Below are 18,345 nucleotides of genomic sequence, written 5' to 3'. Positions count from 1 at the left end.
CTTTCTTTCCTCATCTTGTTTCGAAATAGAGATAATAAGAGTACTTACTGTTATTGTTACTTAGTAACTAATGACTGTATCGGAGAGATTACCTAGGCTTTGTCATCAGCTTAGTAAAGAATATTCTGTGTATTAAAGCCAGTGCCTGGAGTAATGATATTAATGATAATGATCTCTCAGGATAGTATTAGTTTCAGACAAAGGAGACTATTTAAGATAATTGCAAGCTTAATTTGAATATTAAATTGGTAATCAGTGGGCTGATTTTTTTGCTTAAATGTAGGTTTCCTGTGGTGGACAAATAACAATAGGTACCTCTTGCTGTCTGCCTAGGGCAGTAACCCCTCTGTACATCCTCCAATGCTGTTAGAAATTGTATAACAGCGATCTCTCTCTCTGATACTGCCCTGCTCTACCGGAAGTGCCAGGTGGTGTTTTAGGTGGGGAAATTTTTCTTTAGTGAGATTATCTGCTCAGCACCTGTCCTCTGCCCACCAAATGGTATGAGTGCTTTTTCCTCAGGGTGATAACCAGAAACTCAGTGAGCATTCAGCTGTCTGGGGTGAGGTATGGACATTCAAAATTGGCTGCATAGTAAAGTGCTGTTTCCTTGGGGAAAACAAAATTGGCTGACTTGAAAAATTCTTTCTTTAATTTGTTACAATAATGCAGACCTTTATAAAGAAAAGAGTGATAATGTCTCCTCTTCTGAGAGGTGGTAATTATTTTTAATGGATTGGCATATATCCTTTTATACTTTTTTCTGTGGTTATAAATTTATACAGGTAGGTAGGTTTATTTTTATAAGGGGCATTTTCCACTTAGTACGTGTAGGTATACCTCCTTAAGAAGGATTGGTAGGCCATAAAGTCTGTGCATTAAGATCTGCTAATATCTTGATGTCATTCTTAGAGAAGTTTTCTTGAGGGGGGAGTTTTAAAGTTTATGAGGATAACCTAAATTTTAGATGCAGTAGTAGGATGATCATAATAGTAAAAATGATAGAGGAGGGAGATGCTGTAATTGGGAAGTTACACGCTTAGATTTATCCTCTGCTTTTTTGCATTATTTGCACTTAGGTCTTCAGATAAAAAGGTAATTACATTCTATTTATATGGTAGAATAATTTACTAAAGTTTTAGTACTATGAGGGCTGGATGTGTATCCTTTTTCTGGCTTTTTTACCCCCTGCTCTAGAAATTGGTAACAATTATTAGTCAAAGTCTACATTTTAAGGTTAGTATTTATATAATGTACATTCGTTAATTTTAATTATGAACAAATAAGACTCATACCTGTTTTGTTTTCAGTATTCTTACTAACTGAAAACTATTTAAGATGCTTATAATGTTTGCTTAAATTATCATTGCTGTAGCTTCATTTTGTACTGTTTTTAATGTTTAAAAGCTTTTTTAAGTTAACAGTTTTAAGCTTTTAATATTTATTTTCAGACCAAAACCTTTATTGTTCAAAGGAGATCACAGATATCCCTCATCTAATCCTGAAAGCTCAGTGGTTATTTTCTACTCTGAGATTGGCTCTGAGGAGTTTTATAAGTTTCACCGACAACTTGTATCAAAAAGCAGTGCAGGCAAAATCAATTACGTATTCAGACATTATATACCTGTAAGTATTGACTTATTTTATGACTGTTTTAAATATTAGTTTGCCCACCACAACCTTAGCACTTCAGCTAATAATTTCCCCCTTTATAAAATGATTTGAACTACTTTTTTGGGAAGTGTAGTACTTTCATCAAATCTGTTATTTGCACATAGGAGGTACTTTGCTTGCCTTTCTGAAGAAATGTAAAACAATATGCCTAAAAAATGGCCGTATAAAATTGACATTCTATTGCAGCTTTGATTTTTTTTTTTTTTTCCTGGCCATGCTATGCGGCTCCTGGGATCCTAGTTCCCCGACCAGGGATTGAACCCGCGGCCCTGGGCAGTGAAAGCACAGAGTCCTAACTACTGGACCGCCAGGAAATTCCTTACGTTCTATTTCAAAATGAACCATGTAAATTATATTTAATTTGGTCCAGATTTAATATGGTCATCATACTATGGAACTGATTCTTGAATTCACTTCCTTTCCAAACCCTTTTTTTTCTTTTTGGCATCTTTTTATTTGATAGAAAAAGGATTTCTAAAGAGGTAAACTCAGGCAGAATTGATTTAAAATTAAACTTTCGAAACCTTGTGTGGCATTTAGCATTTAAAATATTTATATGTAAAGATTGGTGGCCTTTAAAGTTTCTGTGTCATGTTAAGCTCAGTAAATATCGGATGTTAAGTCCGTGGGAAAGTAAAATAAAAATTTTAAATGAAAATTTATGTGAGCAGAAACAGATTTATCAATATCCAGTTTTGGACACCCGCCCCCCCTCCCCCCCCCGCCTTGCTCTATTGCCGTTTTTTTTTTTTTTAATATTTATTTATTTATTTGGCTGTGTCAGGTCTTAGTTGCAGCACGCAGGATCTTTTGTTGCAGCACGCAGGCTCTTCGTTGGGGCATGTGGGCTTCTCTCTAGTTGTGGCGTGTGGGCTCTAGAGTGCGCGGGCTTAGTTGCCCCACCGCACATGGGATCTTAGTTGCCCAACCATGGATCAAACCTGCGTCCCCTGCATTGGAAGGTGGATTCTTAACCACTGGACCACCAGGGAAGTCCCTATTGCTGGTATTTAAAGGGCCATCCTTATTCAGGATGATGGTAAGCCTGTGACATTAGGTCAGCCCAAACCCTGCCTGAAGACATTTAAAGTCAGTAAAAAAATGTACACACACACACACACATTTACACACACGGTCTCAACAAAGCACTTCTAGGTTTGAAACCTCACCAGTTTCCAACCCTGCGTAGGTTCCGGAAATGCTTTTTTGTTTTCTCCATTTCTTCACATGGTTTGGTGGCCTTTGCCCTTTCCGCTATCCCATCATCTGTTTTTTGTTTTTTTTTAAATTTTTTTTAAAATTTACTTTTGGCTGCCTTGGGTCTTTGTTGCTGCGGGCGGGCTTTCTCTAGTTGTGATGAGTGGGGGCTACTCTTTGTTGCGGTGCGCGGGCTTCTCATTTTGCTGGCTTGTCTTGTTGCGGAGCGCCGGCCCTAGAGCACGTGGGCTTCAGTAGTTGTGGCTCGCAGGCTCTAGAGCGCAGGCTCAGTAGTTGTGGCACACGGGCTTAGCTGCTGTGCGGCATGTGGTATCTTCCCAGACCAGGGATCGAACCCGTGTCCCCTGCATTGGCAGGCGGATTCTTAACCACTGCACCACCAGGGAAGCCCCCTTCATCTGGTTTTGTTTCTACCTTGGAATTCCCGTTCTCACACTTGTGGCAGGATCCACAATCTAAGGATTCCCATGGAAGTTCAAGCATGTTTTGAGTGTGTAATCCTAGGTGATGGCTATGTGACATTAACATGGTCAGGCCCTGTATGCTGTGATGCATAAAGAGCTAGGAGGGAATGCGTGGAGAGCTGAGTGGTGATGGTGGAATACTTGCTCTGCTTGCAGAATCCCAGGAAGGAGCCTGTTTACCTCTCTGGCTATGGTGTGGAGTTGGCCATTAAGAGCACTGAGTACAAGGCCAAGGATGATACTCAGGTGAAAGGTGAATTTGTAAATTAAGACCAATGTGTTTTCTTTTCTTTAATTATGAGTTAAAGGGGAATTTGTTTCTTTAATGAAAAAGAATAGATTTAGGAGTATTATGAACCTATGTTTGAATCTTGGTTCTGCTATATCTGAGTTGGGTGACAAATTCTTTAGGTCCTAATTTTTTCCTCTGTAGAGTTCAGATAATGATATATGCCTCTTGAAGTATTTTTGAGGAGAAAATAAGATGTAGAGGTAAAGAATTTAACGACTTTTTTTCACAAAAGAGTTCAGTAAGTAGTAGCTATTGTTATTGATGATAGGTAGTTCACAAATAGTAATTAATTTGTGACCCAATGTGAAATCTTAAGCTATCATATAATTAACAAACAGTTTCATGTTTTTATATTATTTTCTGCACTTGGAACAGTTTACTGTGGATACTTCCTGTTGTAATATTCTAGGGTTTTGAATTATTTTCAACAAGTTTTATGCGTAATCTTTTTATGTCCTTTGAGCTTGTTTTAAAAGTAAAAATGATTGGTTTTGGTACATGGAAGATAGCCTAGTACTTCATTATCCTGTCCTCAATAATTATATTTAGGACTAAGTTGCCTAGTTGCAAATTCCTCAGAATTTTGATATTGAAAAATCCGTTATTCATAATTGTAAAGGTATTAATTTTGAAATATTTAACATGTAAAAATTTCCACAGTTTAAGGAAAAACACATTCTTTCTTTATCCAGGAACACAGGATATATCAAAAACTCATTTATTGTGTGTTTGTTAACCACTGTGTTAGTTGAGGTATTCAACATTTTAAATCTATTATAGTTTCAGGTGTTTCAAATTCTATGAAGTTAATATTTTTCTTTCTAATCGGAGTGATTAGACATGTATTTGCTGTGCTTTTGTAGGAACTGAAGTTAACACCACAGTGATTGGTGAAAATGATCCTATTGATGAAGTTCAAGGATTTCTCTTTGGAAGATTAAGGTATGTATATTCTTTTGGGAAAGGGTCTTATTCTCTTTAAACCTCCAGCCTTCTTCACTTTGCAAGCATCATCTTTCTCTTTACTGCCTGAGTTACGGATCTCCCAACAATACTTTATGTATGTGATCTGATATGAGGAGATGGCCAGTTAGTTTGTAGTACAGTTTATGATTTCTGGTAATTCTGAAGCACATTATTCTTACATGATACTATGGCTGCCTGCTTATGGCTTAAATTGATTTATTTTCTGGACCTTGCAGTTGATAGCCTAAAGTCACATGCCATTTTTTGATTCACATAATAGGAGAAATCTAATTGTTTTATGCATTCTTTTCCTGAGGAAAATCAAATGTATTTTACGTTAGAGAGGTCATAGCTATTATTTATTTATTTTTTTGCTTGTTTGTTTCTTATCTCTTTTTAAAAAAATTTTATTTTATTGAATTATAGTTGATTTACAATGTTATATTTATAGCTATTTACTTATACTAAACATAGTTTGAAAAATTGCAAAAGAGTTGTAGTAGGAGGTGTGGTAGATTTTATATATGTTCAGTTGAAATACATTTTATTACAATTCACTTTATATGAAAGAGGATAGGAAATGGCTTTTTGAAGAAAATTCCATAACTATTTTATGAAAGCATAATAGAATTTTATAGCTGAAAAATGTTCTTAGCTGTTATTTTAAATGCTGCAGTTATTTCTGTTATGATTTGATCATTGTTCAGAGCCCTGAATTCTTCTTTATCTGGAAATCTTAATTAGGACATCTGTGGTGTGCTTTTTATTTTTTTTTAATAGAAATAGTATGTGTAGGTGCAGTTTCATATATTTTAGCTTTAACATTTGACACAGTGAAATGACAGCTAGACTAACAGTTTAGTAGAGATGACTTTGTTGATGTTGAGTGACTGTGCAAATGTTGAGTTCATCCTGTGCAAATGCACATTTCTTTGTGTTGAACATCAGTTATGGCCTTATTAATATGCAGTCAGGTTCCGTTTTTACTGCATCCAGGTTTCCAGAATCCCTTTTCCTATTCATGTTTTATATGTTTGTTTTTTAGATAGCTTTATGGTAGTATGTGGTAGTATGGTAGTATGGTAGGTAGTATGTAGAATATTGAAGACAATTTCCTTTTTGGACACTCAGAATAGTTATTTAACTACCTAAAGTAAGTGACCCATTTTAAGGTATTTTTATCATGAAGAAAAGTATAGTAACTGGAATGGATTGCTGGGATGGTGAAGGATCTGAGTAGATATTTTACTTTCGGCAGGTTGCATTTAAGAAATTTTGAGTTTTTAGTCTTAAAAACAGGATTACTCTGTTCTGTCTGATTGTCTGATCCAAATGATCGATCTCTGCCTCTGAAAACTTCTGTTTTACTAACTTTAAATAGAATGCACTGTATTTCAAGATAAAACTAAACAAAACGCAATAATCTTGGTTAGCTTGAATTATATTCATGTGACTAAAGGATTTATGAGCATGTAGCTGAAAGAAACTCATTTTGGGATTGGAAGCAAGGTATTTCCAATTTTATTTTGAGAAACTAAAAAGGTTCTGGAAAGGATGGAGAATAATATAACATACCCCTGTACTCACCACCCAGAATTGACTGTTTCTTTTGTACTTGCTTTTCTGTACCAAAGAATTGTCTATCAAGCTTTTTTTTCCTGCAACATAACACCTTCTTTTACTTGAAGAAAGAGAAAACCAAGATGAGTAAAACACAGCAGGTAGAGTTGAGGTCCCCTCTGTTCCCTACTCTCAGTCCCACTCTTCTCCCTCCCCCAACACAGAGAGTCACTGTTGTAGTGATTCATTTTTTAATCTGTAAATTTTATGGTTTTTAAATTAACTCATACTTTTCTATATTAACTTGTTTCTTAAGAATAATTTAATATTTTTCCTATATTGTAGGAATTTTCCTGTTACTAAGTGGGGAGAGTTGTGAAGATAAATTTGGGGTCAACTTCTAAATGTGCTTTGGGAAAGAAAAGACACCTGAAAAGGATTGATTTTATGTTTCTTTCAGAGACCTGCACCCTGACCTGCAGGGACAGTTGAAAGAACTCAGAAAGCATCTCGTTGAGAGCACCAATGAAATGGCACCTTTAAAAGTTTGGCAGTTGCAAGGTAATAAAAACGTAGAGGAATCATTCTAAATTTTATGGTATTTAAAAAAATAGAATTTGAATTTAATTGTATTTATTCACAAATTTTAAGGATCATGTGATTAATCGTGATTTATTAGAAAAGAAAGGAAGAAAGTCCTTTTGTAGACAAATTACACTCTGCAGAGTAATGTATATTTGTAGATGAGTTACCAGATCTTTCTTTGTGTGACCAGGTGCATAAGCTTGTAACAAGTTTGTTTTAATCTTTGTGTTTCTGTATGTATACATTTATTACACAGTTGGATGTTAAAGGCATGTCAGTATGGCAGGATGTATGTGTGCTTTTCTGGTCCAAAGAACTATGTATCAAGGTTTTCTTTCCCAGCATAATTTACTAAAGTCTTTTGCTGTACTTTGTGTTATGTTGTAAATCCAGAAGAAGGAAAAGAGTTTGGGGTGGATTAATCCTGTGCTAAATGTGTCGGTATATGCCTTAGTGTTCATGCAGGCAGGTCAAGGAACGGCTACAGTAAACACTCTAGGGGCCTGTGAAGTGAGTAAAACCTCCAATTCGACCATGGGCATGCTTTGAAATGGCATTCTAGGGCATTCTTGATTACCAAGAAAATAGTGGGAAATAAATGTGCTTTTTTCCTATTTCTTTCTCATTGCTGTAGATGAATACACTTTAACTTGCGTTTGATGTTGTTGCAGATCTAAGTTTTCAGACTGCTGCCCGAATCTTGGCTGCTCCTATTGAGTTAGCTCTGGTGATTATGAAGGATCTTAGCCAAAATTTTCCTACCAAAGCCAGGTAACATAGAGTAATAAGGCTTTGAGACATTCTTCTTTTTAACATATGCCTAATTATCTTCATGTTTATGCATAAAATGAAGCCATTAAAATATGAAAATGCTTAGGAAATTAAAGTTGTCTTACTACCAGCACTATATTGTTAATGGCCCATCTTCCCGAGAAGGCGACAAGCCCCTGTGTTGTGTGGTTGAAGAAAGCAGTCTAGGTTGTGTTCCTGGCACTGCCTCTTGCTAGTTGTGTGAACTTTGTAAATAATCACGTTCCTCAGCAGTGAAACAGAAACAACACCACCTACCTTTCAGGATTAGATGAGTTAACAACATTTAATGTATGTAGATGTAAGTAACTTAGGGTCTGGCATGGACTCTGGTGTTTTTCTTCCTGAAGAGTTTCTTATATATCATCTTACTCATTTTTTTTTTAAAATTAATTAATTAATTAATTAATTAATGGCTGTGTTGGGTCTTCGTTTCTGCGCCAGGGCTTTCTCTAGTTGTGGTAAGCGGGGGCCACCCTTCATCGCGGTGCGCGGGCTTCTCACTATCACGGCCTCTCTTGTTGCGGAGCACAGGCTCCAGACACACAGGCTCAGTAATTGTGGCTCACAGGCCCAGCTGCTCCGCGGCATGTGGGATCTTCCCAGACCAGGGCTCAAACCCGTGTCCCCTGCATTGGCAGGCAGACTCTCAACCACTGCGCCACCAGGGAAGCAATCATCTTACTCATTCTTGATGAAGGAAATGAATCATAGAGACTGACTTGTTCATAGTGACAGATTAAGATTTTGAATGCAGCTTTTCTGCTATTGCTTTCAATTGTATAATGGTCCTCCACATCTCATAAATACAAGGCAAACCTGTTTTAAAAGCCACATTTTCAGAAACTTAAATAATTGTCAGTCCTTTTCTTGAGTCACTGAATGAGGTGTTTTGACTTCTGATATGTTTTATAAATTTGTTTATTTGATTAGTCTTGGGAAAATACTTCTTAGACAGGACTTAAGAATCATATAGTACATTATCATTTAATCAAGCATGCTATTGAAGATATACATGTACTTAAATAGCTTGAACAATCTGCTGCCTTAACTTATTGAACAATATCCTTAGCCTGTGAGCTGTAGAGATCATATACAGGAATAGAGTTACATATATTTAACTAAGATCTTGGAAATAATTGCACTCACATCAAAGTGCAATTATTACTGTTACTTTTCCTTGGTTTTATATCTTGTGATAATAAACAAATACATAATAAACAAATACACACATCTGAGAGGAGGAATATATTTATCAATTGTAAAGGTTTAAGGTTTTTTCCATTTAGTTTTTTGTAATTTATGGAGCAATGTGTTATTTCGTATAGGGAAATTGAAGTCTTTTATATCAAATACTAAACTAAGCACTGATAATGTTTTTATTTCCTTAGAGCAATAACAAAAACAGCCGTGAGTTCAGAACTTAGAACCGAAGTGGAAGAGAATCAGAAGGTATTAACCAATGGAAAATAGTGGCCTTTCTGTTTTGTATTATATCTTTAAAGATGCGGAAATGTGAGTTAAATCAGTGACATTTAATAGTTTTACTCTTCTTTTATTAAAGACGATGGTATTTTGATTCATTTCTGTAATCTTTTTTATACTTTCAGTAGTTAATCAAAGTTGAATATGAATATATAATTCAAAGCATCAAATGGTGCTACCTGTTTCTTTAGAAAAAAGCATCCCCGCCAACATGTCTCACTCCCTGTGTGACCCCCTTCCCAGAAGCATCTGCTTTCAACTCCTAGTTGATTCTTTGGATATTTATCTCCAGATTCCAGCAAACTTAAATTGGTACTTTCTCAGTTTCCAATCTTATGTATTGGCCTTCTGTTACAAGGATGAGGTCTGACTTTCTTTCACTGCTCTCCCCACTTCTCCCACTGTCTACCAGTACTCCGTATTGGCACTTTCCCCATCTTTCTACCATCCCTGTGTTTTTGTCATGGTTTTATCAGTTTTTGATCTGCTTCACTATGGACTGGTTTTTCTTTATGTCTAGTACATACCAGTTATCCTGAGACCTTCCTTTAACCTCTTTTTTTTGGATCTCCTATTTCTTGGATTCCATGTCTTCTTTGTTTTTGGTTTACTCCCTTATTTTGGTGCAGCAAATCATTCTTCATGGGAAAGGTTGCATGTGGGGTAAATTTCAGACTCTGAGAAATCAGTTTTCCATTTTGTTTTTTTGTTTGTTTGTTTGTTTTTGGCTGCGCTGAGCGGCAAGAAGGATCTTAATTCCCCAACTGGGGATCGAACCCACGCCCCCTGCAATGGAAGCGTGGAGTCTTAACCACTGGACTGCCAGGGAAGTCCCTTCCATTTCTGTTTTTATTGATAGCTTGGCTGGGTATAGAATTCTAGGTTGGAAGTCATTTAGAAGTTTGAAGTTATTGCTCCTTGGAATTTTGGTTTCCATTATGGCTTTTGAGAAGTCTGAAGCCTTTGTATGAGATCTGGCTTTTCTTTCTGGAATCATGTAGGGTCTTTTCTTTGACCCTAGTAATCTGAAATTCCATAGTGATAATGCCTTTTTAAAAAGTCTTTGTACTCTTGGGTGGTTGGTGGGCCCTTTAAATCTGGAAAATCCTTTCCTTTAGTATTGGGAAATTTTCTGGACATATTTCTTTGCATTTCTTCTTCTTTTTGGTTTCTCTTTTCTGTTTTCCTAGAATTCCTATTTATTCTTAAGATGTTATATCTCCCTGACTGGTTTGGCCTAATTAAAAATCTTTTATTTCCTGTTTTCCAGTTCTTTTGTCGTTTATTTTTAAACTTTCTGGGAAGGATTTTCAGACCACTTGTTGAGATTTCTTTCTTTAGTTGTCAAATTTTTAATTTACAAGGGTTATTTTTGAATTCTTCTTTTTATGGTGTTGTCTTATCCTTCTGAAGATATCGATGGTTCATGTATGTGTCTTCTTTTCTCTGCATGGTCTGTTCCCTCTTAAGTTGCCTTTCTTTTTGTCTTGTTCTCTTGTCTTTAATGTTAGAGGCTTTCCTTAGATGTCTGGTGATCTCTCACTAACAGCTCATATTAGACAGTGAGGCAATAAAAAACTGATTGAAAGCCTGAAGGATGCGTCTTTGTGACTGTAGGCTGTGGTGGTATGGTCGTTTCCCAGGGAACTCCAGTGACAGAATCTTTAAACCTTTCCTCTTGAGCTGTTTAGTCTCCCGAAAAGGATCTTCTGATCTTCTGCCGGGAGGGTGAGGTCTGGCTGCTGGAGTTGTAGAAGCCCAGTAGGGCAGAGCATTTGGTAACTTCCGTGCAGTCCCCTGTTTTCAGAATGGGATCCCCATCCTCTGTTGTGTTTCATTTCACATAGTTCCCAGTCAGTCTTTCCCACAGTCACAGGGTGCTGTATTCACAGCCTGGGAATGAGTGGATGTGGAGTTTTTCTTTCCCTTGTAAGAAATTCTGATTCTTGTTGATGCAAATTTCTGTTATCCCCTTATCCTCCTTGCCATTTTATCCTGGCAGGGCAGAGAAGCAAAAGCCGTGGCTTCTGCATTGTTTTGTGTTTTTCCCATGCAGTCCTAGATCTTAGAGTTCATTTCTCTCTGTCCACTGAGTGAGGGGGAGTGAAGGGAGCTCAGCGATCCCTGCCCCTCTCCCCCAGCCCTGGGAGAGCTAAGGGATCCATGTTCTGTCCCTAGTATCTGATACGTTTCTTCCCTTCTCTACTGTGTGGTGTTGAATATGTGATCAACCGTTCCAGTTTCCTTGCAGAGAAAGAGGAATTGATTGGAAAGGATATAAGCCAACAGAAGCTGTGTATGATATGGCATCAAAGCACTGTTTCCAGTGGGTCAGGCGGGTCTGAGGGCTGCAGGGGCTGCATGGTCACATGCATTCCACCGCGTCAGAGAGCAGCAGTTGAAGGGCCCCGTGGAGGTGGTCTTGGAGAGCTCGGGTGTATGTACGTGCTGTCCTTAGCTCAGCAACTCAGAGTTTCTTGGTGTACCTTAGTTTGAAAGTTTAAAGGAGGTGTGGGGTTTTGAAACCCTTTTAGATCGGATCCCTGGACTTCACCCAGGAGGCCCAGCTGTCAGTGACTGCTAGCACAACCTTGGCTGGCATCACAGACGGGGAAGGGCAGCCAAAAAGTAACTCTCCGTGCTTGGTTTATTTAACACGCTCCCTATCCCCCGTATTGTAGGAAACAGTTGTATTAATCATTGTCAACATTTGTATGTATAATAAAACCAGAAACATGGAAATTTTTGTTAAGTGTTCTCTTACTGCTCCTTAATAAGTTTTTAATATTTCAGTATTTCAAGGGAACTTTAGGGTTACAGCCTGGAGATTCAGCACTGTTCATCAATGGGCTTCATATTGATTTAGAGACGCAGGATATATTCAGGTATGGATAATATTTTTCACCCTGAAAAGTTTTTATAACGTGTGGCTCCTTATGACATGTCCAGACTGTTGTTCCTCCTTGATGTGACAGGTTGCAAAGCCCGATGACTTATCAGGCCCAGTGTGTGCATTTAGGTAGGCCCATGTTCTGGCTGGGATGGGCAGGATGATACTTGGCCATTTTTTATCCTAATGTACATCTGATGCCTTGGACATTTAAGGCCCAGGTGTCTTTTGAGGGTACCCTTTCAGAGCCTTAGTTTTCCTGTTAACCACAGAAACAGAAGAGAGCAGCTTCTTTTGTTTCTGAGAACAGTATGAAGTAGATTTATGCAAAATGCAAAATGTCTCAGAAGGTGATCTGTCTTACATATATTATTTGATACCTTTTTGTTTTGCTAAAATGTGGTTTAGGACTAAGTTGCTCTAAATTTTCCTTATGAATTTTGGGGGTTGGGTGCAGAAGACAGGTAGAATTCTGATTTTATCATTGATATTAAAATTGACACAGTTGATACTGCGGCTTCATAATAGTGAAAACAAAAGCTGTGGTTGGTTAATGCTTTAAAAGAAGCAGTTTCCACAGTAAGATACTTTTCACATTATGTTAATTGAGCTTTTATGTCCATATACTGCTTTCAGAGCTAGTAAAAAATTAGTAAAGGACACATCAAAAGATTGCCCATGTTTTTCTTTTTTATTAAAAAAAAAATCTCTTTAATTTTCCAGAGTATTGCAAACTGTGTACGTGCTTATTGTAAACAGTTTTAAATAATGCGGAGATAAAGGAACAGTCTTCTTATTTCTTCTTCCTTACCCAGGAAACCTCTTAAGTTGGGTGTGAATTCCTCCAGACCATTTTCTGTGATCATCTGTGTGTGTGCCTGTGGGAATTGATGCTGATATTGAAACATATATTAAACATATATTATTTAGTATATTTTTTGGTGTTTTTTTAGTAAGCTTTTCAGATAATTTTAGATTCATGTGCAGTTGTAAGAAATATCACAGGGAGATTAGTGTTTTTAAAAACATGCAATGTAAAATCCACATTTAGGATTATTTCATCCTCAAATTGTGTGTTTATACTTAGAGATAATTTCTATACACAGTGTATACGTAGATAAGTATAAATAAGCATCAGCCAAGAAGCAACTCCTGCCTACTTGGTTCCGCATATTTGGACAAAAGGAAGCAAGGGAAGAGCTCCCTCTTTTGATTTCTCAACTCGTTTGATAGGGCATTGAGTTTGAACTGATATATTTTTCTCATGGTGAGAATTTTTTTTTTAAAGCCCTTTCTCCTAAATACCTATTTGTTTTTTTTCAGTCTGTTTGATATATTGAGGAATGAAGCTCGGGTGATGGAGGGTCTGCATAGATTGGGAATAGAAGGCCTTTCTCTGCATAATGTTTTGAAACTGAACATCCAGCCCTCTGAGGCCGACTATGCTGTAGACATCAGGAGCCCTGCTATTTCGGTAGGTACTCTGTGAGCGTGTCCAGGGAGTGGTCTGGCCAAGTATTTTATTATGGTTTTCGCATTTGTCTTTTAGGAGAGGTAAGTTACTCCTCTTATCTCTTTTGTCGGCATCAAAGTTTTACAACGACTGCATACATGCGGCTGTGTGTATATAGTAAAGTAGGCTCTTAAATGCTCCAGAAAGTTGAGCTATCAGGTTTCCTGTGGCTAAGACCGTGACTTTTCCACTTTTGTATCTTCAGGAATTTGGCTGCGCATCTCTTGGGAAAATGTTTAGTTTGTATATTCTCAGGTGCATGCAAGTCTTGTGTGATTTTGTTTAAAAATACCAGTTTTTAGCTACCAACCTCCTTTAACAGGCCTTTGATATTTTATATTGAAGGACTTATGTAGATTATCGCTCTGTGATGTCTCTGGGCCTTTGTCTCCTCGTCTGTAAAGAGACCAGAGGGAGCAGAGCTGTCTCGGGCAGTCGTGGTGGAAGTGAGGTCGGGGATGGAGACATGCCTGGCACCCTCAGCTCTCCAGTCCCCTTTTCTTGGTGTCTGTCCTGCACTGATTTTAGGGAAAGTTTGGATAGGGGAATAATATAGAATGTAGATGTTCACTACTTGACTTCTCACTTGGTGATGTAACTGTTATTTTGATGAATACTGTTATGTCATTTTTTTCCTGTTAAAAATTTTTTCATTACGAAGAGTAAAGAGACTAACATAATTAGCAACTGTAGGACCCATCGCCATACTTACTAAATGCTACCATTTAATCATTTCATGTTTTCTTGGAAGAAAAAAATGTTTCAGTCAAAGCCCTCTTTATATCTCTTCCCAGTTCCACCCCTCTCCTCCTTGCAGGTAATTAATTCCTCTTCTGAAGTGGGCGTGTATCCCTCCTGTACCTTACTTGATCATTTTCTTCCCTATTGTATGTTTTAAAATTTTGAAAAATGCCATATCAGTATCCTTCAACAATTTTTATTACTCAGTAATTTTTTGAAGGCTTATGTAGGATGATACATATAGATCTAGTTTATCACATGTTTTATATTTTACTTATTTTTAAAAATATCTTTTATAAATTCACAGTTTAGAATTTAAGACATACAAAAGAGTGTGTATTGAAAAAACTCTTCACCCAGCTGTCCAGTTTTTCTCCCTGGAAGCAACAGGCATTGTCAATTCGTTGTATATCCTTCCAGAAATACTCTGTTTACATAAGCAAGGTAATATACACATACTTTCCCACCCTGCTCTTTTTTTTTTTTTTTTTTTTTTTTTTTTTGCGGTACGCGGGCCTCTCACTGTTGCGGCCTGTCCCGTTGCGGAGCACAGGCTCCGGACGTGCAGGCTCAGTGGCTGTGGCTCACGGGCCCAGCCGCTCCGCGGCATGTGGGATCTTCCCGGACTGGGGCATGAAACCGTGTCCCCTGTATCAGCAGGTGGACTCTCAACCACTGCGCCACCAGGGAAGCCCCACCCTGCTCTTTTTGTACAAATATTGTATACTATTTATCCGTTCCTTTTTTATGGATATTTAGTTGTTTCTAATGTTTTGCTGTTAATAAGCAGTACTGTTAACGGCTCTTTTTGTACCTCTCTCTTTGTGCATACATGTGAGAAAATATTTGGGGTAGACACCTAGAGCTGTAGTACTTAGTGGTAGGGTAGTAATAAAGGCTCCAACTTTATCAGGTCATCTTCTCTAAAGTGACTTCCAGATGCCAGAATTGGGTGAGAATTCCCATTGTTCTATATTTTTGCCTATTCATGGATATTGACAAACTTAAAATTTTTTTTTTCAGTTTAATCAGTGTGAAATTTCATTGTGCTTTTAGTTTGTATTTCTTGGATTGCTAGTAAAGGTGTACATTTTTCCTTGTGTTAATTGCCCATTTAAATTTCCTCTGTAAATTTCTTATTTATATTCTTGACTCATTTCCATTTCTCATGTTGCTTGCCTCTTTTTAATTGATATATTAGATTTCTATAGACATTCTTGACACTAGTCCTTTATTGATTTAGTAGGTCGCAAATACCTTCTCCTATTCTGTGGCTTGTGTTTTAGTCATTCGTTTTTCTACTTGATCTTTATATTTTCAAAAATGGTCTTTCCCACGTGATTCTTCTTGAAATAATTTAAAGTCTTATTGTTATTTCTGCAAATTTCACTAATGGTGACTAAAGTGTATGCACAATGTTGTGTTCTTTTTTTTTTGTAGTGGATCAACAACCTGGAGGTTGATAGCAGATACAATTCATGGCCTTCTAGTCTACAGGAGTTGCTTCGCCCCACTTTTCCTGGTGTTATCCGACAGATCAGGAAGAACTTGCACAACATGGTAAGTAAAACTCCTTATTGCTGGGCTGTGATCTCTATTTCTTCCTTGCCTTCTCCCCTGCTTTCTGTCATATCTGGAACGTTCACTTCTCTCCTTTACAAGCTGCTTCTCCCCACCACCACCCCTAGATATGCTCTTTTTCTAGCTCCATATTCAAAGTGGAAGGGTTGGGAAGTGTACTGATTGTTTGTAGGGCTGTGCAGTGTCAGTGTATGAGGAAACGCTCCTCATCCTTAATCTCACGGTTTAGACTGTGTTAAGTTTTAAGATAGTTGTTCTTTTTTACTCAGAAGATGAATATATTACTACCGTTTTTCTTGAATATCTTAATCCCTAAAATTTAATAGTTCAATTTATTCCCTTAAATAAATCTTCATCAGCGCCTGCTTTTTAATCCTTATTCCACTGCTTTAGAGAGATAGAGGAAAAGGGGTTTTAGTTGACGCTCTTTTCCGCTCTCATGTCTTTCTTTTACCTCATGTAGTTCCTAAAGAGACGGGGCAGGTTATGGCCAAGGTTGGCTTCCTCAGAAGTTTCAAGGGAAACGATCCTCTATACTTGCCTCACTCTTGAAACCACTTTTTTCCTTCCCAGTCGAAATTTCAATCTCTTTTACTCTTACCAGATGAGATAATTTATTAAACTTTATTAAATGAGAACTTTATTTGATTAAATGAGATTAAATGGGGTAATTACTATTTTTTAAAGTACATCATGAGAACTTAATACATGATAGCTACTATTGTCTAAAAATTGGGTTCTAAATGAATTCTTAATTCAGAGATCCTTCGAAATGAATACACAGGAAGCTAATCTCCATTTTCTAAGGTGGCAGAGTTAATAAAATTTGGGTTTTGTTAGGTGTAGTAAAGGACATGTATTAGCCAGCTGGATACAGTTTCCATGTTGTTAGCGTAAGATCATGAGAAAATCACTTAGCCTTTCAGTACCACATTCTTTGAATACAGAGGGAGGGCAACTGCTCTTTGTATAACTTCTTTTTTATGTGGTTCGAAAGTAGCTGGAAAAAGGTGGCCTTCAAGTGTAAAGACTAAGGCATTTTTATTGGCCCAGCGACATTTGAATAAATGTCGTTTCATGTTTTCCTTTCCCTTCCCTACAGGTTTTCATAGTTGATCCTGCTCATGAGAGCACTGCAGAGTTGATTAACACAGCTGAGATGTTCCTCAGTAATCATATACCACTAAGGTAACACCGTTATCGATTTGATGGTATATCTCGTTTACCTGAGGTTTTGTTTGTCATTCTTAACAAGTCTGGTGTTACTGAATTGTAGGATAATTAATCGTGGGGGTCGTTAAGGGCAGTTTTATCTTTTGCTCAGTATGAAGCCGGTGTCTTTTGGGGGAGAGAATTTGATTCTCAATGAATAGAATCTTGCCGTCATTGAGTTATTAATAAATAGCCTGTGTAAAAATAGCATGTGATCTCAGCTTGCTCAGGGAATTTTCCTAAGTAAGCGTTCACATCACAAAGCCTACCTTCAGCAGAGATAAGGAGCTTTGCCAAGAACTTTTGTCAGACTGTCAAGGACTAAATGTATACACAGCTTTTTATAGATGCAAACAGACACATTTATTTCACTTGTGTTACTAAATCTGCCAACGGGGTACTTAAATGGCTGGGGTTTCCACTCTACCTTCTCAGAACAATGTTTGAAGGTTTTACATATAAGGATTAAGATATTCCCACATTCTGAATAGAATGTGGTAATTTTACATGTTGATAAAATTTGAATTCTTAGAAAACATGAAAATAAAGAAGAAAAGAGCTCTTTAGCTAATTGACGTTATTGTGTGTTCCATACTCAGCACTGAGCTAAATGCTGCGAGTGGAACATAAGCCACATTTCTACCCTCTTGGAAAAAATACTGTGCCTACTTCCAGTAAGATATTCAATCAAGTGCTAGGTTATGTCCTTGCTAGTTCTAAGTGCTTTAGAATTTCAGGGAAAAAAAAAGATTATAGGCAGGTATTTGGGAAGGACAAAGGTTTCATGGCAAAGTTGGATTTAAGATAGACTGAAGAAAATAGCGAGTTTTCATTGATGGAAAAGCAGAGATTTTGAGTTTAATGAAATTTTTAATGTAAACCTGAATACCACATGGTTAGGTGGAGGATTACAGCCAGAGCTATGTTTTGATGAAAAGGGAATGTAAGAACACAAAAGAAGTTGGCTTATGGTACACAGTGGGCATTAATTAAAGATTTACTGAATGGCATTGAGGGGCAGGAAGAGGGCATGGGCTCTTCGGATTGCAAAGGTAGGTGAGAAGAAGGCAGTTAACTCACAGGCATGTTGTGAACAGTTGGTGGAAAGACCAAGGCAGACCAGCGGTTGTTTTCCGTTGTATGAGTTGCTGTGGTACACGGAGTTGTTGGCAGGGACCGAGGAGAGGAGGGGACAAATCTGAGAACCTCCCTACTGGTACTTGATGAGGGACTGGTCCTGGGAGAAACAGTAGTCTGGATTTGGGGACTTAGCTAACAGAACAACTCTGATGCCCTTTTTAAAAATTGAATACTTGGGAAAGGGAAGTACTTTGTGAGGAGATAATTAGGTTCT

The 18,345-nt window shown here is 37.5% G+C and overlaps 1 protein-coding gene across 2 annotated transcripts in view; it reads left to right on the top strand.

Moving 5' to 3' along the window:
* UGGT1 (UDP-glucose glycoprotein glucosyltransferase 1) overlaps positions 1 to 18,345 on the top strand; it is a 120,012-nt gene that overhangs the window by 17,208 nt on the left and 84,459 nt on the right. For both annotated transcript variants that reach the window (XM_079923495.1, XM_079923494.1), the window contains exons 6-15: positions 1,452 to 1,626; positions 3,513 to 3,609; positions 4,512 to 4,590; positions 6,635 to 6,735; positions 7,431 to 7,530; positions 8,961 to 9,021; positions 11,848 to 11,939; positions 13,268 to 13,418; positions 15,639 to 15,758; positions 16,882 to 16,967. In XM_079923495.1, coding sequence (XP_079779621.1) covers positions 1,452 to 1,626; positions 3,513 to 3,609; positions 4,512 to 4,590; positions 6,635 to 6,735; positions 7,431 to 7,530; positions 8,961 to 9,021; positions 11,848 to 11,939; positions 13,268 to 13,418; positions 15,639 to 15,758; positions 16,882 to 16,967 — 1,062 coding nt within the window. The remainder of the gene's footprint in view (positions 1 to 1,451; positions 1,627 to 3,512; positions 3,610 to 4,511; positions 4,591 to 6,634; positions 6,736 to 7,430; positions 7,531 to 8,960; positions 9,022 to 11,847; positions 11,940 to 13,267; positions 13,419 to 15,638; positions 15,759 to 16,881; positions 16,968 to 18,345) is intronic.

Source organism: Stenella coeruleoalba, assembly GCF_951394435.1.
Source record: "Stenella coeruleoalba genome assembly, chromosome: 6".
Lineage (NCBI taxonomy): Eukaryota > Metazoa > Chordata > Mammalia > Artiodactyla > Delphinidae > Stenella > Stenella coeruleoalba.
This window is presented reverse-complemented; position numbering and strand designations above follow the sequence as displayed.